The 20484-nt window shown below is 47.9% G+C and overlaps 1 protein-coding gene across 1 annotated transcript in view; it reads right to left on the bottom strand.

The window, feature by feature from the left end:
- TYK2 (tyrosine kinase 2) overlaps positions 1-20083 on the bottom strand; it is a 37813-nt gene extending 17730 nt beyond the window's left edge. The window contains exons 1-8 of the mRNA XM_075272633.1: positions 19958-20083; positions 11023-11202; positions 10803-10926; positions 6748-6898; positions 4676-4839; positions 3593-3968; positions 1710-1901; positions 309-466 (exon numbers count right to left, since the gene is read on the bottom strand). Coding sequence (XP_075128734.1) covers positions 309-466; positions 1710-1901; positions 3593-3968; positions 4676-4839; positions 6748-6898; positions 10803-10926; positions 11023-11200 — 1343 coding nt within the window. The 5' untranslated portion in view covers positions 11201-11202; positions 19958-20083. The remainder of the gene's footprint in view (positions 1-308; positions 467-1709; positions 1902-3592; positions 3969-4675; positions 4840-6747; positions 6899-10802; positions 10927-11022; positions 11203-19957) is intronic.
- Between the last annotated feature and the right edge of the window lie 401 nt (positions 20084-20484).

Here is a 20484-nt window from a genome sequence, read left to right as displayed (position 1 = left end):
AGATGCAGTTCCCTGCACAGCCAGGTAGTCGGGAGGGCAGCAGTGTACAGAAAACTTAGAAGAACATGCAGCACTAAAAAGGTGTAACGCCTCTATTACAAATATGATGGGAATACCCAAATTAGGGCCATTTCTGCTAATCAAAATTTAGGTTTTACCCAAATTAAATACAATTCTAAGATGCAAAATAAAGCAATGTGTATACAAGAAGACACACAGCAATAGGAGAGCCTTCCTGAGAATAAGAGGAACTCAACCCCCCCCCCCCCCATCGTACAATGACGCAGTGTCTGTATACAGGCACATACTGTAGGGGGCCGTGGATCCCATTGACTATACTCATTGCCAGGCGTGGAGGGGCAACTTCATGACACAGATAATGGTTGGCGTCAGTGGTGAGCCGGAAGTAGCCATCTATCAGCGAGACGAAAGACAGCGCCTCTTCATAGGAGGGAAAAACTATCTCCTGGTGAAGAGACAAAGGGGAAGAAGAACTTGGTTACAACATGATTTGGTGAGCAAAAGGTCAGGAGAAGGCAGCAAGGTGGGAGAGGGAGGGGGCAAGGTCAGGAGAAGGCAACAAGGTGGGAGGGGGCAAGGTCAGGGGAAGGCAGCAAGGTGGGAGAGGGAGGGGGCAAGGTCAGGAGAAGGCAACAAGGTGGGAGGGGGCAAGGTCAGGGGAAGGCAGCAAGGTGGGAGAGGGAGGGGGCAAGGTCAGGAGAAGGCAGCAAGGTGGGAGGGGGGCAAGGTCAGGGCAAGGCAGCAAGGTGGGAGGGGGCAAGGTCAGGAGAAGGCAGCAAGGTGGGAGAGGGAGGGGGCAAGGTCAGGGGAAGGCAACAAGGTGGGAGGGGGGCAAGGTCAGGGCAAGGCAGCAAGGTGGGAGGGGGCAAGGTCAGGAGAAGGCAGCAAGGTGGGAGAGGGAGGGGGCAAGGTCAGGGGAAGGCAACAAGGTGGGAGAGGAAGGGGGCAAGGTCAGGGGAAGGCAGTAAGGTGGGAGAGGGAGTGGGCAAGGTCAGGGGAAGGCAGCAAGGTGGTAGAGGGAGGGGGCATGGTCAGGGCACAGCAGCAAGGTGTGAGAGGGAAGGTGCAAGGTCAGGGGAAGGTATCAAGGTGGTAGAGAAAGGGGGAAGGTCAGGAGAAGGCAGCAAAGTAGTAGAAGGGGGGTAAGGTCAGGGGAAGGCAGGAGAGGGAGGGGGCAAGGTCAGGGGAAGGCAGGAGAGGGAGGGGGCAAGGTCAGGGGAAGGCAGGAGAGGGAGGGGGCAAGGTCAGGGGAAGGCAGGAGAGGGAGGGGGCAAGGTCAGGGGAAGGCAGGAGAGGGAGGGGGCAAGGTCAGGGGAAGGCAGGAGAGGGAGGGGGCAAGGTCAGGGGAAGGCAGGAGAGGGAGGGGGCAAGGTCAGGGGAAGGCAGGAGAGGGAGGGGGCAAGGTCAGGGGAAGGCAGGAGGGAAAGTTCAGGGGAAGGCAAGAGAAGAAATGGGGCAAGGTCAGGGGAAGGCAGCAAGGTGGTAGAGGTAGAAATGAAAAAAAACATTAGGGCATTGCAGTATAGCATGGAAGGATACATGACTGCACAAGGAAAAGTACCAAGAAGAGAGAAGTGAAATTGCAGAAATTCAGGAGAGTGTGAAAGCTGAGCACCACACTAGAAGAAGGCAGAGGAAGGAGATCCTGAGAGAAGCGGGAGGAGGGGGGGATGGTGAGGGGCACCCACCAGGCATCGGTTGTCCTGGCAGTTGATGCTGACTCTGCTCTTGCTGATCACGATGTGAGTGATATCCTGGAAGTCACAGAACTGCTCCCACTTGGGCTCGCTCGGTTCCGTCGCTGGTTTTCCTCCCTTCTGCCCTTTGCTGCGGCTTTTCTTGCTGAAGTAATTTCTATGATGGCCGCTTTCGGATGGCTCCTGCACAGCATAACATAATATAGATAATAAATGCAAGGAGATATCACTACTGAGATATAATAGACTATATAGGAGCAGATTGACTAAGGAAATATATAACATTTTCACGGTGCATATGCCGCATTGTTTAAACCACTTACATTAGGTTCACACTTCAATTTTCTGTATTTTAATATAAAATGAATCAATAAATCAGTTCTATAGTGTTATTATTTTGCTCCAGCGCTACAAGGCATCATTACTAACCACTGAGCGGTCAACATATCTAGATGGAAATCTGACGTACACAGTCTATGTGAGCAGTAAAAGGGTTAAAGAGAGTTTTATGTAAATTCATGTATAAGGAACAATTCTACAATTTGCCATATACCTTAGGCCTCAAGCATCAAAAAAACCTGTCTGAAATTAGCCTTGTTGCCTACAGCAACCAATCAGAACTTGGCTTTTATTCCCTAAACCAGTCTGCAAAGATGAAAGCTGCAATGTGATAGGATGCTATGGGCAACAAGACCTGCTTTCCTGTTGCTCTCCAATATAATAAATAAGGACCCATTCAGACACTGGAAAATGAAGATGATCTTGAACCAGACGACATCCATCTCTTCATTTTCCAACCCCCGATTCCCCATGACAGAATTTCGACACAGATGGGCCATGGAATCCATGGTAAGATGGAGCAGGACACTTATTTTTTTCAGCGTCCCGTTCCGATCTCTGCCTGCCATTGGTGTCAGGGTGGAATTTGGCGCAAAATCAGCAACAGATTCCGCCATGTGGACAGGATCTAAAAAGAAAACAAATTTTGTTTCCTGGTACATTTGGGACTCTCTCCCTTGTCCTCCTGATCACTGGGGACTCTGAGGTTTGGTCCCCAGTAGAGATGAGCGAGTAGTACTCGATCGAGTAGGTATTCGATCGAATACTACGGTATTCGAAATACTCGTACTCGATCAAGTACCACTCGCTATTCGAATGGAAAAGTTCAATGCAGAACCAGCATTGATTGGCCGAATGCTATACAGTTGGCCAATCAACGCTGGTTCTTCTCCTACCTTTAGAAGTCTTCTCCTTGCAGCGTCCCTGCGGCGTCTTCCGGCTCTGAATTCACTCTGCCAGGCATCGGGCCTGGGCAGAGCCGACTGCGCGTGTCCACTTGTAGTGCGGGCATGCGCAGTCGGCTCTGCCCAGGCCCGATGCCTGGCAGAGTGAATTCAGAGCCGGAAGATGCCGCGGGGACGGTGCAGAAGACTGCTCGGAGGATCCAGCCCGACCCTCACTCGTGGACTTGGTAAGTATAATTTGATCGAATGTTGCCTACCCCTGAAACGAGCATTTTCCCCCCATAGAGTATAATAGGATTCGATATTCGATTCGAGTAGTCGAATATTGAGGGGCTACTCGAAACGAATATCGAACCTCGAACATTTTACTGTTCGCTCATCTCTAGTCCCCAGTGATGGGACACTTATCCTTTATCCTGTCCACAATATATATTACATTATTACTCTTTAGGTCACATGTGATCTCCTCCATTCACATCTAAAGCAAACAAACATTCTACCACTTCTGTCGAGAAGTTCACTTTGGATGTGACTGGAGAAGATACTCAAATCAGTACAAGAAAGTATTTGCAGAGTTATCGACATGACTATGGACGATGTTCACAAGATCTACTCCATCATCAACCTCACCTCCTCTTTCTTCTGCCTCCACTGGATCCCCTCCATGCCGCTCACCAGGACCTGGTGCGTGGTAGTCACTGCCTTGCTTACAGACTCACTGTGGTCCACGTAGCCCCCATTGATGTAGAATGGAAGTTTCTCCCCCTCTGTGGGTAGCTCCAGGCTCAGAGTCCTAAACACCTCACAGCCAAATCTGGGGGCCAGGTTTTCCAGGGTCGACAAGTACTTGTACATGACGTCCTCCTCGCTCAGCTTCCCCGCGCTCACTGTGTGCAGGTGGAAGTGACGGACAAACTTCTTAAAAACGCTCCTCATGCGGAACTTGGTAAGGTAGTTGTTCTGCTGGATCTGCCGGCAGAAGGACTTGGGGATGCATTCCTTAAAGCTGTGGAAATAGTGAGAAGATGGTGACAGCCAGGTCCATGTATCCAAAACTGGTGCAACAAAAAAAATGGGTGCAGTTATTCGTAGCAACCAATCAGCTTTCAGCCCTCACTTACTAAGGATGGATCCATATTCAAGTTTCTAACCAGGACACATTATTTTATTTTGCTTACTTATATTGCGCCATCATATTCCGCAGCGCTTTACAGACGTTGTCAATCATTGTTCTATATAGGGCTCCCAATGTACATTCCCTATCAGTATATCTTTGGAGTGTGGGAGGAAACCAGAGTACCCGGAGGAAACCACAAAAACACAGGGAGAACATACAAACTCCACCCGTCCACGGTATCACATACAAATCCATGAACAAGTATGAAGCATGTTTTACCAACACCGTAAAACCCCTTTAATTGAAGGGATACAGGATGGTTCCCTTTAATAGTTTCAAGCTTAGGCTGGCATCTTCATATGAGTTAGTAAGAACAGTCATTTGCATTTTTCTTAGGAATCAAGAGTTCATGAGAAGATGACGTAAAGAAATAGAAGATAAAGGCTTCCTCAGAAGAGAGACATAAGTACAGATAGTAAACCAAACACACCAAAATCTAGAAAGCACGGGACGCCCCCTAAGCAGAAGAATGGTATGGTCCAGAGAATAGGAGATCTGCAGTGGACACTAGCCTAGGGGGCAGCACGGATACCCACCTAATCTGCTTGGCCACCTCTTCCAGTGACACTTTCTTCTTGATGGCAATGTGTGACAGATGAAGGACGGCCATGCCCAAACTCTCGTTCTTGAACTTGTGGACGTCCTGCTCGGTGTGGAAGTCCTTCAGCGATACCACGTCATTCACAAAGTCAAACTTGCCCTGCAAAGAAACGCAAAGTCAACTGATGCATTTGTGTGATGTGGACATGTCTTGGGGGCTATGCCAAATTGGCAAATTTACATAGGACCTTTTCCTGTCCTCTGACATCGGCGGTATTATATACTGCTAGAAGGGTGGCAGGGCGCAGAATTCGAAACACTGCCAGCATTGCCAGTATGCGCCTTGTGCCAGAGATATTGACGCCATTGGTGCCAAAACTAACAGCACAGATCTCTGTGCCGCTGGGGTGCGTAGCAGCAGAGCTGACAGTGCGATAAATTCAGTGCACGGTCACAATGCCAGCGTTACAAAATGTCGCCGATGTCAGAAGACATAAAAAGGTCCTCTTTAACCACTTCAGTGCCAGATCAACTTCTCTGATTCAGGACCAGACACATTTTGGGGGTTTATTCGTATGCACGGTTTTGAGGGATATAACACTTTTATCATTTGGGTTATTCAACTAATTTTTGCGTCTTTTTTCAGGGACACACACGACTTTATTTATGTTATTCTATATATATATATATATATATATATATATATATATATATATATATATATATATATATATATATATATATTTTTTTTTTTTTTTTTTTTTTTTTTATTTTTTTTGTTTTTTTGTTTTGTTTTTTTGTTTTTGATTTATTATATCCAGGAAAATATAAACAAAAGAGTAGGGGAAAAAAATGTTTTCTGCTTTTTTGAGGTTTTTTTAATAAACTTTTTTAAAATGGTTTTCCCTTTCAGTAATTTTTATTTTGTATTGTGTTGTCACGGATGGGGTTAGAACCTGGGACAGAAATAAACCATCTCTGCCTTCTCCATAGAAGCTCCGGCTGTAGTATCAGCCGTCTCCCCTCTTCTCCAGCTTCACAATTTCGTGCAACTGCTTAAAATGACAAGGACATATGGGTACATCCTTGCAAAACAACAGAGCCATCACCCAGACCTAAATACCCAATGGGTGGTCTAGAAGTGGTTAAAGGATCCCACCAGCCTGATGAAGTACATTTATAAAAAAAGGAACCTGTCAAGTTGTTAGGGACTACCAAACCACCAGCATATTAATAGGTTTGGATTTAGGGTCCCAAACCTCTGTATCAGGCCGCCGTTTGCTGCTGATGTTCTCAAGAATCAAGGCTTGAAGAGGCCTAGAACTCACTGAGGAACTCTGGCGCATGCGCAATGTCAGTACATCCCTCTTCACTGCGCATTCTCTCCACTTTGGACACATACATAATGAAGGTGTACTAATACAGACTTCACTGAACATAATGCACACGTGCCACGTCCTTCAGCCCGGTGTCCACATCTCAGTGGACAATGGGCATCTTCAAGATATAATTCTTAAGGATACTGGCAATGAGTGTCAGTAGGATGCAGAGGTTTCAGATCCTAAACCCCAGTATGTTAGTAGTTTAGTGGTTCCAAACAGATCGACACGTTCCCTTTAACAAAGGTCTGTCTCATGAGGACCTACAATTTAACAACAGAGAAGGAGAACAGGCCATCATGTAATACCAGATTCCTCCTGTAGGGACACATCTGCAGCATCTCCCTATATCATGGCTGATCATGAGGGTGACCTTGTAAAAGAATCAGAGACATTGACAGGTTGCAAGCACCAATGTGACTTAGCTTAGATATCTTATGGACATGACAGGCTCTACCAGGTGCCCAAGTTGTGAAATCCATCACTATGTAGGGTACAGGCACGAGTCCGCAAGCAACAATAACCACAGTAAAACTTATGTAACCTTGTGGCAGCTTTTACTTCAGTCTATTGATCTGATGCCCAGTGTGTATAGAGTTCAGGGGTATCACATTCAGTATGGCAGGATGCCAGGGTTTACCTAGCATGGACATGGACATTATAGACATGGACATTATGGACATTGTTACCTGCTCAAACAGGTACTCAAAGGATGCCAAGTCCAGGATGGCGCTAGACTGCTCAGCCCGACTCTTGTCTTCACTGTCGCTGATCTTGGGGACGTTGCGACAAACAACTGGTTCTTTCTCATTCATCCCATGCCAGTTCCTGAAATAATACCTGCAAGTGCCAGAAGAGAGGTAGATATTATTAATGAGTCGCATAGAAGTCATACATAGCAGATATGGGAGAGGATACATGGCGTAATATTAGGAGATATGGGGGGAGGAAGATATTTGAAGTAATAGGTTGAGATATAGGATGAGATATAGGGGAGGATATATGGAGTAATAGGAGGAGATATAGGGAGAGGATATATGGTGTAATAGGAGGAGATATAGGGGAGGATATATGGAGTAATAGGACTAGATATAGGGGAGGATATATGGAGTAATAGAAGGAGATATAGGAGAGGATATATGGAGTAATAGGAGGAAATATAGGGGAGGATATATGGAGTAATAGGAGGAGATATAGGAGAGGATATATGGAGTAATAGGACTAGATATAGGGGAGGATATATGGAGTAATGGGAGGAAATATAGGGGAGGATATATGGTGTAATAGGAGGTGATATAGGGGAGGATATATGAGTAATAGGACTAGATATAGGGGAGGATATATGGAGTAATAGAAGGAGATATAGGGGAGGATATATTGAGCAATAGGAGGAGATATAGGGGAGGATATATGGAGTAATAGGAGGAGATATAGGGAGAGGATATATGGAGTAATAGGAGGAGATATAGGGAGAGGATATATGGTGTAATAGGAGGTGATATAGGGGAGGATATATGAGTAATAGGACTAGATATAGGGGAGGATATATGGAGTAATAGAAGGAGATATAGGGGAGGATATATTGAGCAATAGGAGGAGATATAGGGGAGGATATATGGAGTAATAGGACTAGATATAGGGGAGGATATATGGAGTAATAGAAGGAGATATAGGAGAGGATATATGGAGTAATAGGAGGAAATATAGGGGAGGATATATGGAGTAATAGGAGGAGATATAGGAGAGGATATATGGAGTAATAGGACTAGATATAGGGGAGGATATATGGAGTAATGGGAGGAAATATAGGGGAGGATATATGGAGTAATAGGAGGAGATATAGGGGAGGATATATGGAGTAATAGGAGGAGATATAGGGAGAGGATATATGGTGTAATAGGAGGTGATATAGGGGAGGATATATGAGTAATAGGACTAGATATAGGGGAGGATATATGGAGTAATAGGAGGAGATATAGGGGAGGATATATGGAGATATAGGGGAGGATATATGGAATAATAGGAGGAGGTATAGGGGAGGATATATGGAATAATAGGAGGAGGTATAGGGGAGGATATATGGAGTAATAGGAGGAAATATAGGAGAGGATATATGGATTAATAGGAGGAGATATAGGGGAGGATATATGGAGTAATAGGAGGAGATATAGGGGAGGATATATGGAGTAATATGAGGAGACACATGGGAGGATATATGGAGTAATAGGAGGAGACACATGGGAGGATATATGGAGTAATAGGAGGAGATATAGGAGAGGATATCTGGAGTAATAGAAGGAGATATAGGAGAGGATATATGGAGTAATAGGAGGAGATATAGGGAGGATATATGGAGTAACAGGAGGAGATATAGGGGAGGATATATGGAGTAATAGGAGGAGATATAGGGAGGATATATGGAGTAACAGGAGGAGATATAGGGGAGGATATATGGAGTAATAGGAGGAGATATAGGGAGGATATATGGAGTAATAGGAGGAGATATAGGAGAGGATATCTGGAGTAATAGAAGGAGATATAGGAGAGGATATATGGAGTAATAGGAGGAGATATAGGAGAGGCTATATGGAGTAATAGGAGGAGATATAGGGGAGGATATAGGGAGTAATAGGAGGATATATAGGGGAGGATATATGGAGATATAGGGGAGGATATATGGAATAATAGGAGGAGGTATAGGGGAGGATATATGGAATAATAGGAGGAGGTATAAGGGAGGATATATGGAATAATAGGAGGAGGTATAGGGGAGGATATATGGAGTAATATGAGGAGACACATGGGATGATATATGGAGTAATAGGAGGAGATATAGGAGAGGATATATGGAGTAACAGGAGGAGATATAGGGGAGGATATATGGAGTAATAGGAGGAGATATAGGGAGGATATATGGAGTAATAGGAGGAGATATAGGAGGATATATGGAGTAATAGGAGGAGATATAGGGGAGAGGATATATGGAGTAATAGGAGAGGATATATGGAGTAATAGGAAGAGATATAGGAGAGGATATATGGAGTAATAGGAGGAGATATAGGGGAGAGGATATATGGAGTAACAGGAGGAGATATAGGGGAGGATATATGGAGTAACAGGAGGAGATATAGGGGAGGATATATGGAGTAATAGGAGGAAATATAGGGGAGGATATATGGAGTAATAGGAAGAGATATATGGAGAGGATATATGGTGTAATAGGAGGAGATATAGGAGAGGATATCTGGAGTAATAGAAGGAGATATAGGAAAGGATATATGGAGTAATAGGAGGAGATATAGGAGAGGCTATATGGAGTAATAGGAGGAGATATATGGGAGGATATAGGGAGTAATAGGAGGATATATAGGGGAGGATATATGGAATAATAGGAGGAGGTATAGGGGAGGATATATGGAGTAATAGGGGGAGATATAGGGGAGGATATATGGAGTAATAGAAGGAGATATAGGAGGATATATGGAGTAATAGGAGGAGATATAGGAGGATATATGGAATAATAGGAGGAGATTTAGGAAGAGGATATATGGAGTAATAGGAGGAGATATAGGAAGAGGATATATGGAGTAATAGGAGGAGATATAGGGGAGGATATATGGAATAATAGGAGGAGATATAGGGAGAGGATATATGGAGTAATAGGAGGAGATATAGGAAGAGGCTATATGGAGTAATAGGAGGAGATATATGGGAGGATATAGGGAGTAATAGGAGGAGATATAGGGAGAGGATATATGGAGTAATAGGAGGAGATATAGGGGAGGATATATGGAGTAATAGGGGGAGATATAGGGGAGGATATATGGAGTAATAGAAGGAGATATAGGAGGATATATGGAGTAATAGGAGGAGATATAGGAGGATATATGGAATAATAGGAGGAGATTTAGGAAGAGGATATATGGAGTAATAGGAGGAGATATAGGAAGAGGATATATGGAGTAATAGGAGGAGATATAGGGGAGGATATATGGAATAATAGGAGGAGGTATAGGACAGGATATATGGAGTAATAGGAGGAGGTATAGGGAGAGGATATATGGAGTAATAGAAGGAGATATAGGAGGATATATGGAGTAATAGGAGGAGATATAGGAGGATATATGGAGTAATAGGAGGAGATATAGGGAGGATATATGGAGTAATAGGAGGAGATATAGGGGAGGATATATGGAGTAATAGGAGGAGATATAGGAGGATATATGGAGTAATAGGAGGAGATATAGGAGGATATATGGAGTAATAGGAGGAGATATAGGAGGATATATGGAGTAATAGGAGGAGATATAGGAGGATATATGGAGTAATAGGAGGAGATATAGGAGGATATATGGAGTAATAGAAGGAGATATAGGAGGATATATGGAGTAATAGGAGGAGATATAGGAGGATATATGGAATAATAGGAGGAGATATAGGAAGAGGATATATGGAGTAATAGGAGGAGATATAGGGGAGGATATATGGAATAATAGGAGGAGGTATAGGGAGAGGATATATGGAGTAATAGAAGGAGATATAGGAGGATATATGGAGTAATAGGAGGAGATATAGGAGGATATATGGAGTAATAGGAGGAGATATAGGGAGGATATATGGAGTCATAGGAGGAGATATAGGGGAGGATATATGGAGTAATAGGAGGAGATATAGGAGGATATATGGAGTAATAGGAGGAGATATAGGGGAGGATATATATTGTATTATGAGGAATATCACTCACCTCATCCGAAAGTGGAGAAGTAGTTTCATATCTTTTGTGATCTGAAATTCATGATTTGGAGGATACCAGTATTTCGCTTGTACATCATAGAGGGCAAACAAGGTGTAGCAGAGAGGTGTGATCCCTGTAGTAGACAGAAATATGGTAATATTCACTGTATCTGATACACTGTAATGCAGTTCACGCTGCTTCTCTTTCATTTCCTAGAACAGTTTCTTACCAAGTCTCTGTGCCACGTGAATACAGATCTCCTCGGCCGTGGCGACGCTCTGCGTGAAGCTGACATAGTGCTCCTTTCCGTTGCTCCAATAGACAAACACCCTGAGACCAGCTCCGGTGAAGGTACAACCTTCCATGTCTGAGTCGCTGTTCCTAACCGTGCACTGACACAAAGCCATCCCTAGGGGGCAGAGCAGAGAACAAAGTTATTACAACAGTCCAGACAAGCTGCATATATACCTGGCACAGGATCCACATTACATAAGACAGACACTTGGTATCAGGAAATCCCCTTGTGTACGGGATGTCACAATAGCTGCTTTATATAGTGCAGCGGAGACAATAATAACTTACCGTATAGCACTAAGTCATCCAAATAATGATTAATAATTCTCAGCAATGTGTTGTAAAAACAGTAACAGGGAATCGCCTTAGGGAGGAATGATGAAATCGCTCTATTGTCCCCACTCATCCGCCACTGCAGTCTGAAACAGGGGAATCAGACACGGCCTGCAGGCAGTCTATGAGAAACAGATATGGGATTTCCAATAGCAAATACATCACTCACGGATTCCTCTAAAGAGCCCCTATGGGTGTCACCCAGATATTGAGAGGTATGTAGGTTACAATTCTTTGTATAACCAGACAGATCAGAACAACGTCAGCCAAAACTGCTGGAAGCCATCTAATGTGTATAGCGGCCTAGGAGATCTCCCCTGATGCAAGATGTCGGGGGAATAAGGATTGGGCTATTGGATTTCAACATGCCCATCCTTTCATTTTCAGAAAAGATAAGCTGTCCTAGATGGGCTCGTCCATCCAATGTGTATGGGGTCCTTCCAAATCTCCCTCAACAGCAGACGTCAGGAGATATAAGGATCAGAAGATGGATTATAACGAATAAGCCATCACCAGAGGCGTCAAGCAGAACCTCGCGCCTCCCTCTGCTCTTTAAAGAGATCATTTATGTCTTTGTACTGTGTCACATCTGCGTCGGCAATCCGTATGAGGACCCCCGAATGGACTACCAAATGCATTTGCAAGCGGTGTGCAGTGAAAGCAAACGGACCCCATAGACTATAGTGGGGTCCGTGTGCTTGCCACGAGATCGCCGCACAAGTCATGTGGACAGGAAAGTAGATTGTGAAGTACTTTCCTGTCCGCATGTTTCGTGCAGAGATCTCCTGGCAATAACACGGACCCTACTATAGTCTAAGGAGTCCGTTTGCTTACACTGCACACCGCTTGCAAATGCATTCAGTAGTCCGTTCAAGGGTCCTCATAGCGACTCCCCGAACGGATTACCGACGCAGATGTGAGTGAGGCCTAATACTTCGCACCTTCTGTGGTGGCGCTGTGGAGGGATTCAACACTTCCTGCAAGGATCCCCTGCAAATGACAGCGCGGCATAACTCACTGCCTCAAGGCTCCTCTATGCAATGCAAGGTTAAAATCCGGAACCTGATCTATGCTAGTTCTGGTTTTCGGACTCCCACAGGTCACATACTGCATGAAAATTCAATTTTAAGGCTGAGGTCACACGTTGCGGTAACGCAGCATTTTTTTGATGTAGATTTTGCTGTGTTTTTTTTTTTTAAAGTCAAAGCCAGAAGTATAAGAACGTCCTGAAATATTAAGCCTAAGGGTCTCAGAATTTCATCTCTGAACCAAGAGGCTCAAGAAGAACACATTGGGGGTTGCATGGGACTAAAAATAAAAATGTCTGCTGTCATCTAGAACAAGGGGCTTATTATACAACTCTTTTGGAGCGAATAGCTACAATACCTGACCCAGTTTACCTAATCTCCTACCAGATCAGCCAAGTCAGACTTTCCGATGATCTTCGACTTTCCTGTCCTATGGGGCCAAACAAGCTAATACCAACACCATTGCTCAACAAGTTTATCTTAAGGGGCAAATAAGGGCTAGTTCACACGTGGGCAAAGGGGAGGTTTTTGACAGCGGAATTCGCTTCAAAAACCGCTCCTTTAACATGGTGGTCTATGTAGACCACTAGCTTTTTTTTTCCTCCTAGCGTTTTCCGCCTGAAGAAGCGACATGACCTTTCTTCAGGTGGAAAACGCCTGAAGAATTGCATATAAGTGAATGGGAGGCGAAAACCGCGCGGTAAAAAACCGCGCGGTTTTTTGCACACAAAACCGCGTGTTTTTTTGCAAAAAAACGCACGGTTTTCGCCTGCAGTTTCTATAGCACATATAGGAAAAAAAAAAACCTAGCGAAAACCGCGTCAAAAACCGCGTGGAATGCAAAAAACAGCGTCAAAAAAACTCCCCGAGGTTTTTTACCTTGCACAAATAAGCTAGGCGGTTTTCACGTGTGAACTGACCCTAAGGGGGAAGTAAAAGGTTAGACTGTCTTGTGAGACAGAGGCGACCACATCAAGAATGGAGCAATGAGCAAAAAGAGAAGATGACGACGGTAGACAGTATATCAGCAGACAGTAGGACTATGGGACCTCATATAAAACGGGGAAGAAGACAAGGGCCAGGAGGAAACTCCAGAGATATGACCTCATCTATGAGAAGATGACAAAGGAAGTCATAACACTTAGAAGAGGTCAGGACCTCATGTAAAGGGGTCACAATGTCTATCAGCTATAGGAGACCACATGAAGAATGGAGCAATGAACAGACTCTAGATGGGGAAGAAGACAGGAGATGTCAACCTGAGAGGAAGCTCCTGAGATATGATCTCATCTGTGAGAAGATGAGACAGGAAGAGATAACCTCATACAAATGGGTCACCTTCTTAAAGAACATGCTAAGGAGAGATCACAACGTCTATCCGCTAGAGGAGACCACTTGAAGAACAGAGATGACAGTAGAAGGACTACGAGACTATAGACAGGAGCCGTCAACCTGAGAGGAAGCTCCTGAGATATGATCTCATCTCTGAGAAGACGACACTGAAAGTAATGACGTAAATGGGTCGCCTTCTGATAGTATATACTAGCAGTTACCCCGCATATGGAGGAGCCTCAGCGTATGTGAACACTCCAGCCCACACCAATTCCACCAGCTTTCTTTCAGTCCCCGTCAGTTCTGCCTTACCACATCTTCGCCACAAGCTTCTCAAAGAGTCCATTCTTTATACAGTGACCTTCATAGGACTCCGTAAAGCAGCAGACATTGTGCCACCGCAGGCAGGAGGAAATAGGTCTGAGCGCACCAGCAGATGAAACTCCTCTTTCTGCAAACACGACGTTTGCCAAGATTATTATTAAATAGGTGACACTGCGAGGAATCAAAACTGGGGGGAGGGGGCAGATCACAACGGCTTATAGACAAGTACAACAACCACCCAAAAGACTCCCCTACTGGGATAGGCACGGAACGAGTCGTCTGACTGAGGCCAATGGCTAATGACAAGTGTGGACCAATAAATTGGCAGGAGGTGTAGTCAAGAGGCCCACTGGACAGCAGAGGACAACAGGGAGCGACCTAGAGGCCCACTGGACCGCAGAGGACAACAGGGAGCGACCTAGAGGCCCACTGGACAGCAGAGGATGACAGGGAGCGACCTAGAGGCCCACTGGACCGCAGAGGATGACGGAGGGGTGCAGAAAAGAGGTTCAATGGACAGCAGAGAAAAACAGGGAGCGGCCTAGAGGCCCACTGGACAACAGAGGATGGCAAGGGGCGGGCAAGAGGCCCACTGGACAGCAGAGGATGACAGGAAGCGACCTAGAGGCCCACTGGACAACAGAGGATGGCAAGGGGCGGGCAAGAGGCCCACTGGACAGCAGAGGATGACAGGGAGCGGCCTAGAGGCCCACTGTACAACAGAGGATGGCAAGGGGCGGGCAAGAGGCCCACTTGACAGCAGAGGATGGCAAGGGGCGGGCAAGAGGCCCACTGGACAGCAGAGGATGACAGGGAGCGGCCTAGAGGCCCACTGTACAACAGAGGATGGCAAGGGGCGGGCAAGAGGCCCACTGGACAGCAGAGGATGACAGGAAGCGACCTAGAGGCCCACTGGACAACAGAGGATGGCAAGGGGCGGGCAAGAGGCCCACTGGACAGCAGAGGATGACAGGAAGCGACCTAGAGGCCCACTGGACAACAGAGGATGGCAAGGGGCGGGCAAGAGGCCCACTGGACAGCAGAGGATGACAGGAAGCGACCTAGAGGCCCACTGGACAACAGAGGATGGCAAGGGGCAGGCAAAAGGCCCACTGGACAGCAGAGGATGACAGGGAGCGGCCTAGAGGCCCACTGTACAACAGAGGATGGCAAGGGGCGGGCAAGAGGCCCACTGGACAGCAGAGGATGACAGGAAGCAGCCTAGAGGCCCACTGGACAACAGAGGATGGCAAGGGGCGGGCAAGAGGCCCACTGGACAGCAGAGGATGACAGGAAGCGACCTAGAGGCCCACTGGACAACAGAGGATGACAGAGGGGTGCAGAAAAGAGGTTCAATGGACAGCAGAGAAAAACAGGGAGCGGCCTAGAGGCCCACTGGACAACAGAGGATGGCAAGGGGCAGGCAAGAGGCCCACTGGACAGCAGAGGATGACAGGGAGCAGCCTAGAGGCCCACTGGACAACAGAGGATGGCAAGGGGCGGGCAAGAGGCCCACTGGACAGCAGAGGATGACAGGAAGCGACCTAGAGGCCCACTGGACAACAGAGGATGGCAAGGGGTGGGCAAGAGGCCCACTGGACAGCAGAGGATGACAGGAAGCGACCTAGAGGCCCACTGGACAACAGAGGATGGCAAGGGGCGGGCAAGAGGCCCACTGGACAGCAGAGGATGACAGGAAGCGGCCTAGAGGCCCACTGGACAACAGAGGATGGCAAGGGGCGGGCAAGAGGCCCACTGGACAGCAGAGGATGACAGGAAGCGACCTAGAGGCCCACTGGACAACAGAGGATGACAGAGGGGTGCAGAAAAGAGGTTCAATGGACAGCAGAGAAAAACAGGGAGCGGCCTAGAGGCCCACTGGACAACAGAGGATGGCAAGGGGCAGGCAAGAGGCCCACTGGACAGCAGAGGATGACAGGGAGCAGCCTAGAGGCCCACTGGACAACAGAGGATGGCAAGGGGCGGGCAAGAGGCCTACTGGACAGCAGAGGATGACAGGAAGCGACCTAGAGGCCCACTGGACAACAGAGGATGGCAAGGGGCGGGCAAGAGGCCCACTGCATAGCAGAGGAGAACAGGGAGTGGTCTAGAGGCCCACTGGACAGCAGAGGATGACAGGGAGCGGCCTAGAGGCCCACTGTACAACAGAGGATGGCAAGGGGCGGGCAAGAGGCCCACTGCATAGCAGAGGAGAACAGGGAGTGGTCTAGAGGCCCACTGGACAGCAGAGGATGACCAAGGGGTGCAGAAAAGAGGTCCAATGGACAGCAGAGAAAAAGAGGGAGCGGCCTAGAGGCCCACTGGACAGCAGAGGATTACAGGGAGCGGCCTAGAGGCCCACTGGACAGCAGAAGACGACAGGGAGTGGCCTAGAGGCCCACTGGACAGCAAAGGATGACCGAGGGGTGCAGAAAAGAGGCCCACTGGACAGCAGAGGATTACAGGGAGCAGCCTAGAGGCCCACTGGATAGCAGAGGATAATAGGGAGCGGTCTAGAGGCCCACTGGACAGCAGAGGATGACCAAGGGGTGCAGAAAAGAGGTCCACTAGAGGCCCAATGGACAGCAGAGGATGATGGGGGCGCCAGCAAGAGACCTACTGGACAGCAGAGGATGACAAGGGGGCGCCAGTAAGAGGCCCACTGGACAGCAGAGGGGGTTAAAGGTTAGAGAGAAGGCACAGACAGAAAACAGAGGAAATACTGTATAAACCAAGTCAGACTGGCCGTGAAGGAGAGGAGTGTTTGCCATCTGGCAGCGGACAAGGATGATAAATTACAGATGACGAGAGACAGAGCTGTACAGAAAAGAGACCAAAAGTTCAACCAACCATGAGACTAAACATCTCATAGTAAAACTGAAAGAAAAAAATAATCTAACATAAGGCCTTTATGTGTGCTCAAGATTACTCGCCGAGATGGGATTAAGAAGGTTCACACGGAAGAAAACGAAAAGGAATTTCTCCACCGCCGTATTCGGCCGCAGGATAGCCGTGATAGTACGCCGATCCTCCGCTGATTAGACCCAGGTGCATGGGCCTAACTGGCAGGGACTCCCGAGCCGCGGAATCTGGTCTTTTTCGTTCAGGTCTGCATGGGAACCCAAAAGTTGGAGAGACTGCCCACGGACACTCGCAAACCCCATAGACTGCAATGGGGTCCGCTGGTTGGTGGAAAGGTAAATCCTCCTGGCAGGATCCAGTTAATCTGGCAGGGTGAGAGGGTCATCTCATGTACCAGTCACTGGCTACACCCCCTATACAGCGGTGCAGACACCATGGCTCTGCCAGACCAGAAACATTTATCTCATGGCTGACTGCAGTTCCTTTAGCAATGGTAGCCAGACCTGATTTCTGCATCGATTCCTCTTAGAACGGGGTCATCTTCATCAGGCCACGCCCTTAAAAGGGTGTCAATGTAAATGACCATAAGGGAATGCATGTAGAGCAGCTTTAATCTTTGCAGCAGGTTCAAAGTGACCTACAAAGTGACAACCTCACCCTACAGCGCCCCATATCTTAGCTTAGACATGTAGTACTTGCCACACCCTAGACTGAGGCCTTCACTAGGGTGACATCAGGGGGTCTACAATTACATGGTGGTCCCTTCAGTGTCCCGCAGCCCAGGGAACGCTGGTCAGTGATTTAATATACATTAGAGTCCATATAGCGAAGGGGTTCCTCTTTAAGATAATGTAGGTTAAATTACAATTCTACGACCGCAAACAGAAAACCACATCACAAGCTCAGCTGTATATAATGATATGAGCCATATTACACTCACCCTGCTCACTACATCTGATAATCTGAGTTACACTGCACAACATGCTCTACTATGGTTTATAATCTGAACTGCTCTAAATTCCACCAGCACAGCTATATCTGAGCAACACTACACGCCATCAACTCAGCTATATCTGATATGGGCATCCCTACTCTACACTCCCCCAACTCAGCTATATCTGACAGTCAGAGCATCCCTACGCTGCATCAGCTCAGCTACATCTGACAGCCTGAGAATCCCTACACTACCATCAGCTCAGCTACATCTGACAGCCTTAGCATCCCTACACTACATCAGCTCAGCTACATCTGACAGCCTGAGAATCCCTACACTACCATCAGCTCAGCTACATCTGACAGCCTGAGCATCCCTACACTCCATCGGCTCAGCTACATCTGACAGCTTCAGCATCCCTACACTCCATCGGCTCAGCTACATGTGACAGCCTCAGCATCCCTACACTCCATCAGCTCAGCTACATCTGACAGCCTCAGCATCCCTACACTCCATCGGCTCAGCTACATCTGACAGCCTCAGCATCCCTACACTCCATCGGCTCAGCTACATCTGACAGCCTGAGCATCCCTACACTCCCATCAGCTCAGCTACATCTGACAGCCTCAGCATCCCTACACTCCATCGGCTCAGCTACATCTGACAGCCTGAGCATCCCTACACTCCATCAGCTCAGCTACATCTGACAGCCTGAGCATCCCTACACTACCATCAGCTCAGCTACATCTGACAGCTTCAGCATCCCTACACTCCATCGGCTCAGCTACATCTGACAGCCTGAGCATCCCTACACTCCCATCAGCTCAGCTACATCTGACAGCCTCAGTATCCCTACACTCCATCAGCTCAGCCACATCTGACAGCCTGAGCATCCCTACACTCCATCGGCTCAGCTACATCTGACAGCCTGAGCATCCCTACACTCCATCGGCTCAGCTACATCTGACAGCCTCAGCATCCCTACACTCCATCGGCTCAGCTACATCTGACAGCCTGAGCATCCCTACACTCCATCAGCTCAGCTACATCTGACAGCCTCAGCATCCCTACACTCCATCAGCTCAGCTACATCTGACAGCCTCAGTATCCCTACACTCCATCAGCTCAGCTACATCTGACAGCCTCAGTATCCCTACACTCCATCAGCTCAGCTACATCTGACAGCCTCAATATCCCTACACTCCATCAGCTCAGCTACATCTGACAGCCTCAGCATCCCTACACTCCATCGGCTCAGCTACATCTGACAGCCTCAGCATCCCTACACTCCATCAGCTCAGCTACATCTGACAGCCTCAGTATCCCTACACTCCATCAGCTCAGCTACATCTGACAGCCTCAGCATCCCTACACTCCATCAGCTCAGCTACATCTGACAGTCTCAGTATCCCTACACTCCATCAGCTCAGCTACATCTGACAGCCTCAGTATCCCTACACTCCATCAGCTCAGCTACATCTGACAGCTTCAGCATCCCTACACTCCATCGGCTCAGCTACATCTGACAGCCTGAGCATCCCTACACTCCATCGGCTCAGCTACATCTGACAGCCTCAGCATCCCTACACTCCATCAGCTCAGCTACATCTGACAGCCTCAGTATCCCTACACTCCATCAGCTCAGCTACATCTGACAGCCTGAGCATCCCTACACTCCATCAGCTCAGCTACATCTGACAGCCTCAGCATCCCTACACTCCATCAGCTCAGCTACATCTGACAGCCTCAGCATCCCTACACTCCATCGGCTCAGCTACATCTGACAGCCTCAGTATCCCTACACTCCATCAGCTCAGCTACATGTGACAGTCTGAGCATCCCCTACAGCTGACAAACTCCTCTCTGCACAGCCACATCTGTAGCCACAGAGCACATCAGGCAGTGCAGGGACCTGCAGGAAGCATGCAGTGTACAGCCCGGAGGAGGTGTATATAGGGGAAGAGGAGTGCCAGGTCCCCGGCCAGGAGGAGGCGGGCAGTGAAGGGTTAAGCAGTGCTATATACCGGCCTGTAATGTAATACCACGTATCCGCTCACCTCCCGGGTCACATGACCTCCGCCGCTGCCGCCGCTGTCCCGGGCTCCTCACTGTCACACCACAAGCCTAGATCTGACGTCACGCACCGTCAACAAGGCAGAATGCGACTCATCGGTCACGCCCACTTCCGCCCAGCTCTGCGCTATGATTGGCTGCAGCTGCAGCGTCCGGGGTTATGCCATTGGCTGCAGCGTGTGCGCCACGTGACAAGGGGTGGGCGGTGCTGTGACTCCTGTTTATTTAGCCACAAGATTTATAGCCCAGGGCCATTTGTTAGGTCCGTATGTGACTGGAGGGAGGAGCCTGGGCGGAGGCCTGCTGCTGCGGGATGTGGCGAGGTCTATGGCTACCTACAGCGGTCCTATAGAAAGGCATACCTCCCAACCGTCCCGATTTCCGCGGGACAGTCCCGATTTGGGTGACATGTCCCGCGGTCCCGGTTGGAGGGAGGTATGTCCCGATTTCAACTCAGATCTGCGTCCAGAGGACGCAGATCTGAGTTGAACACACATGCGGCTGAAGGAAG

Source organism: Leptodactylus fuscus, chromosome 5 (genome assembly GCF_031893055.1).
Source record: "Leptodactylus fuscus isolate aLepFus1 chromosome 5, aLepFus1.hap2, whole genome shotgun sequence".
Taxonomy (NCBI): domain Eukaryota; kingdom Metazoa; phylum Chordata; class Amphibia; order Anura; family Leptodactylidae; genus Leptodactylus; species Leptodactylus fuscus.
This window is presented reverse-complemented; position numbering and strand designations above follow the sequence as displayed.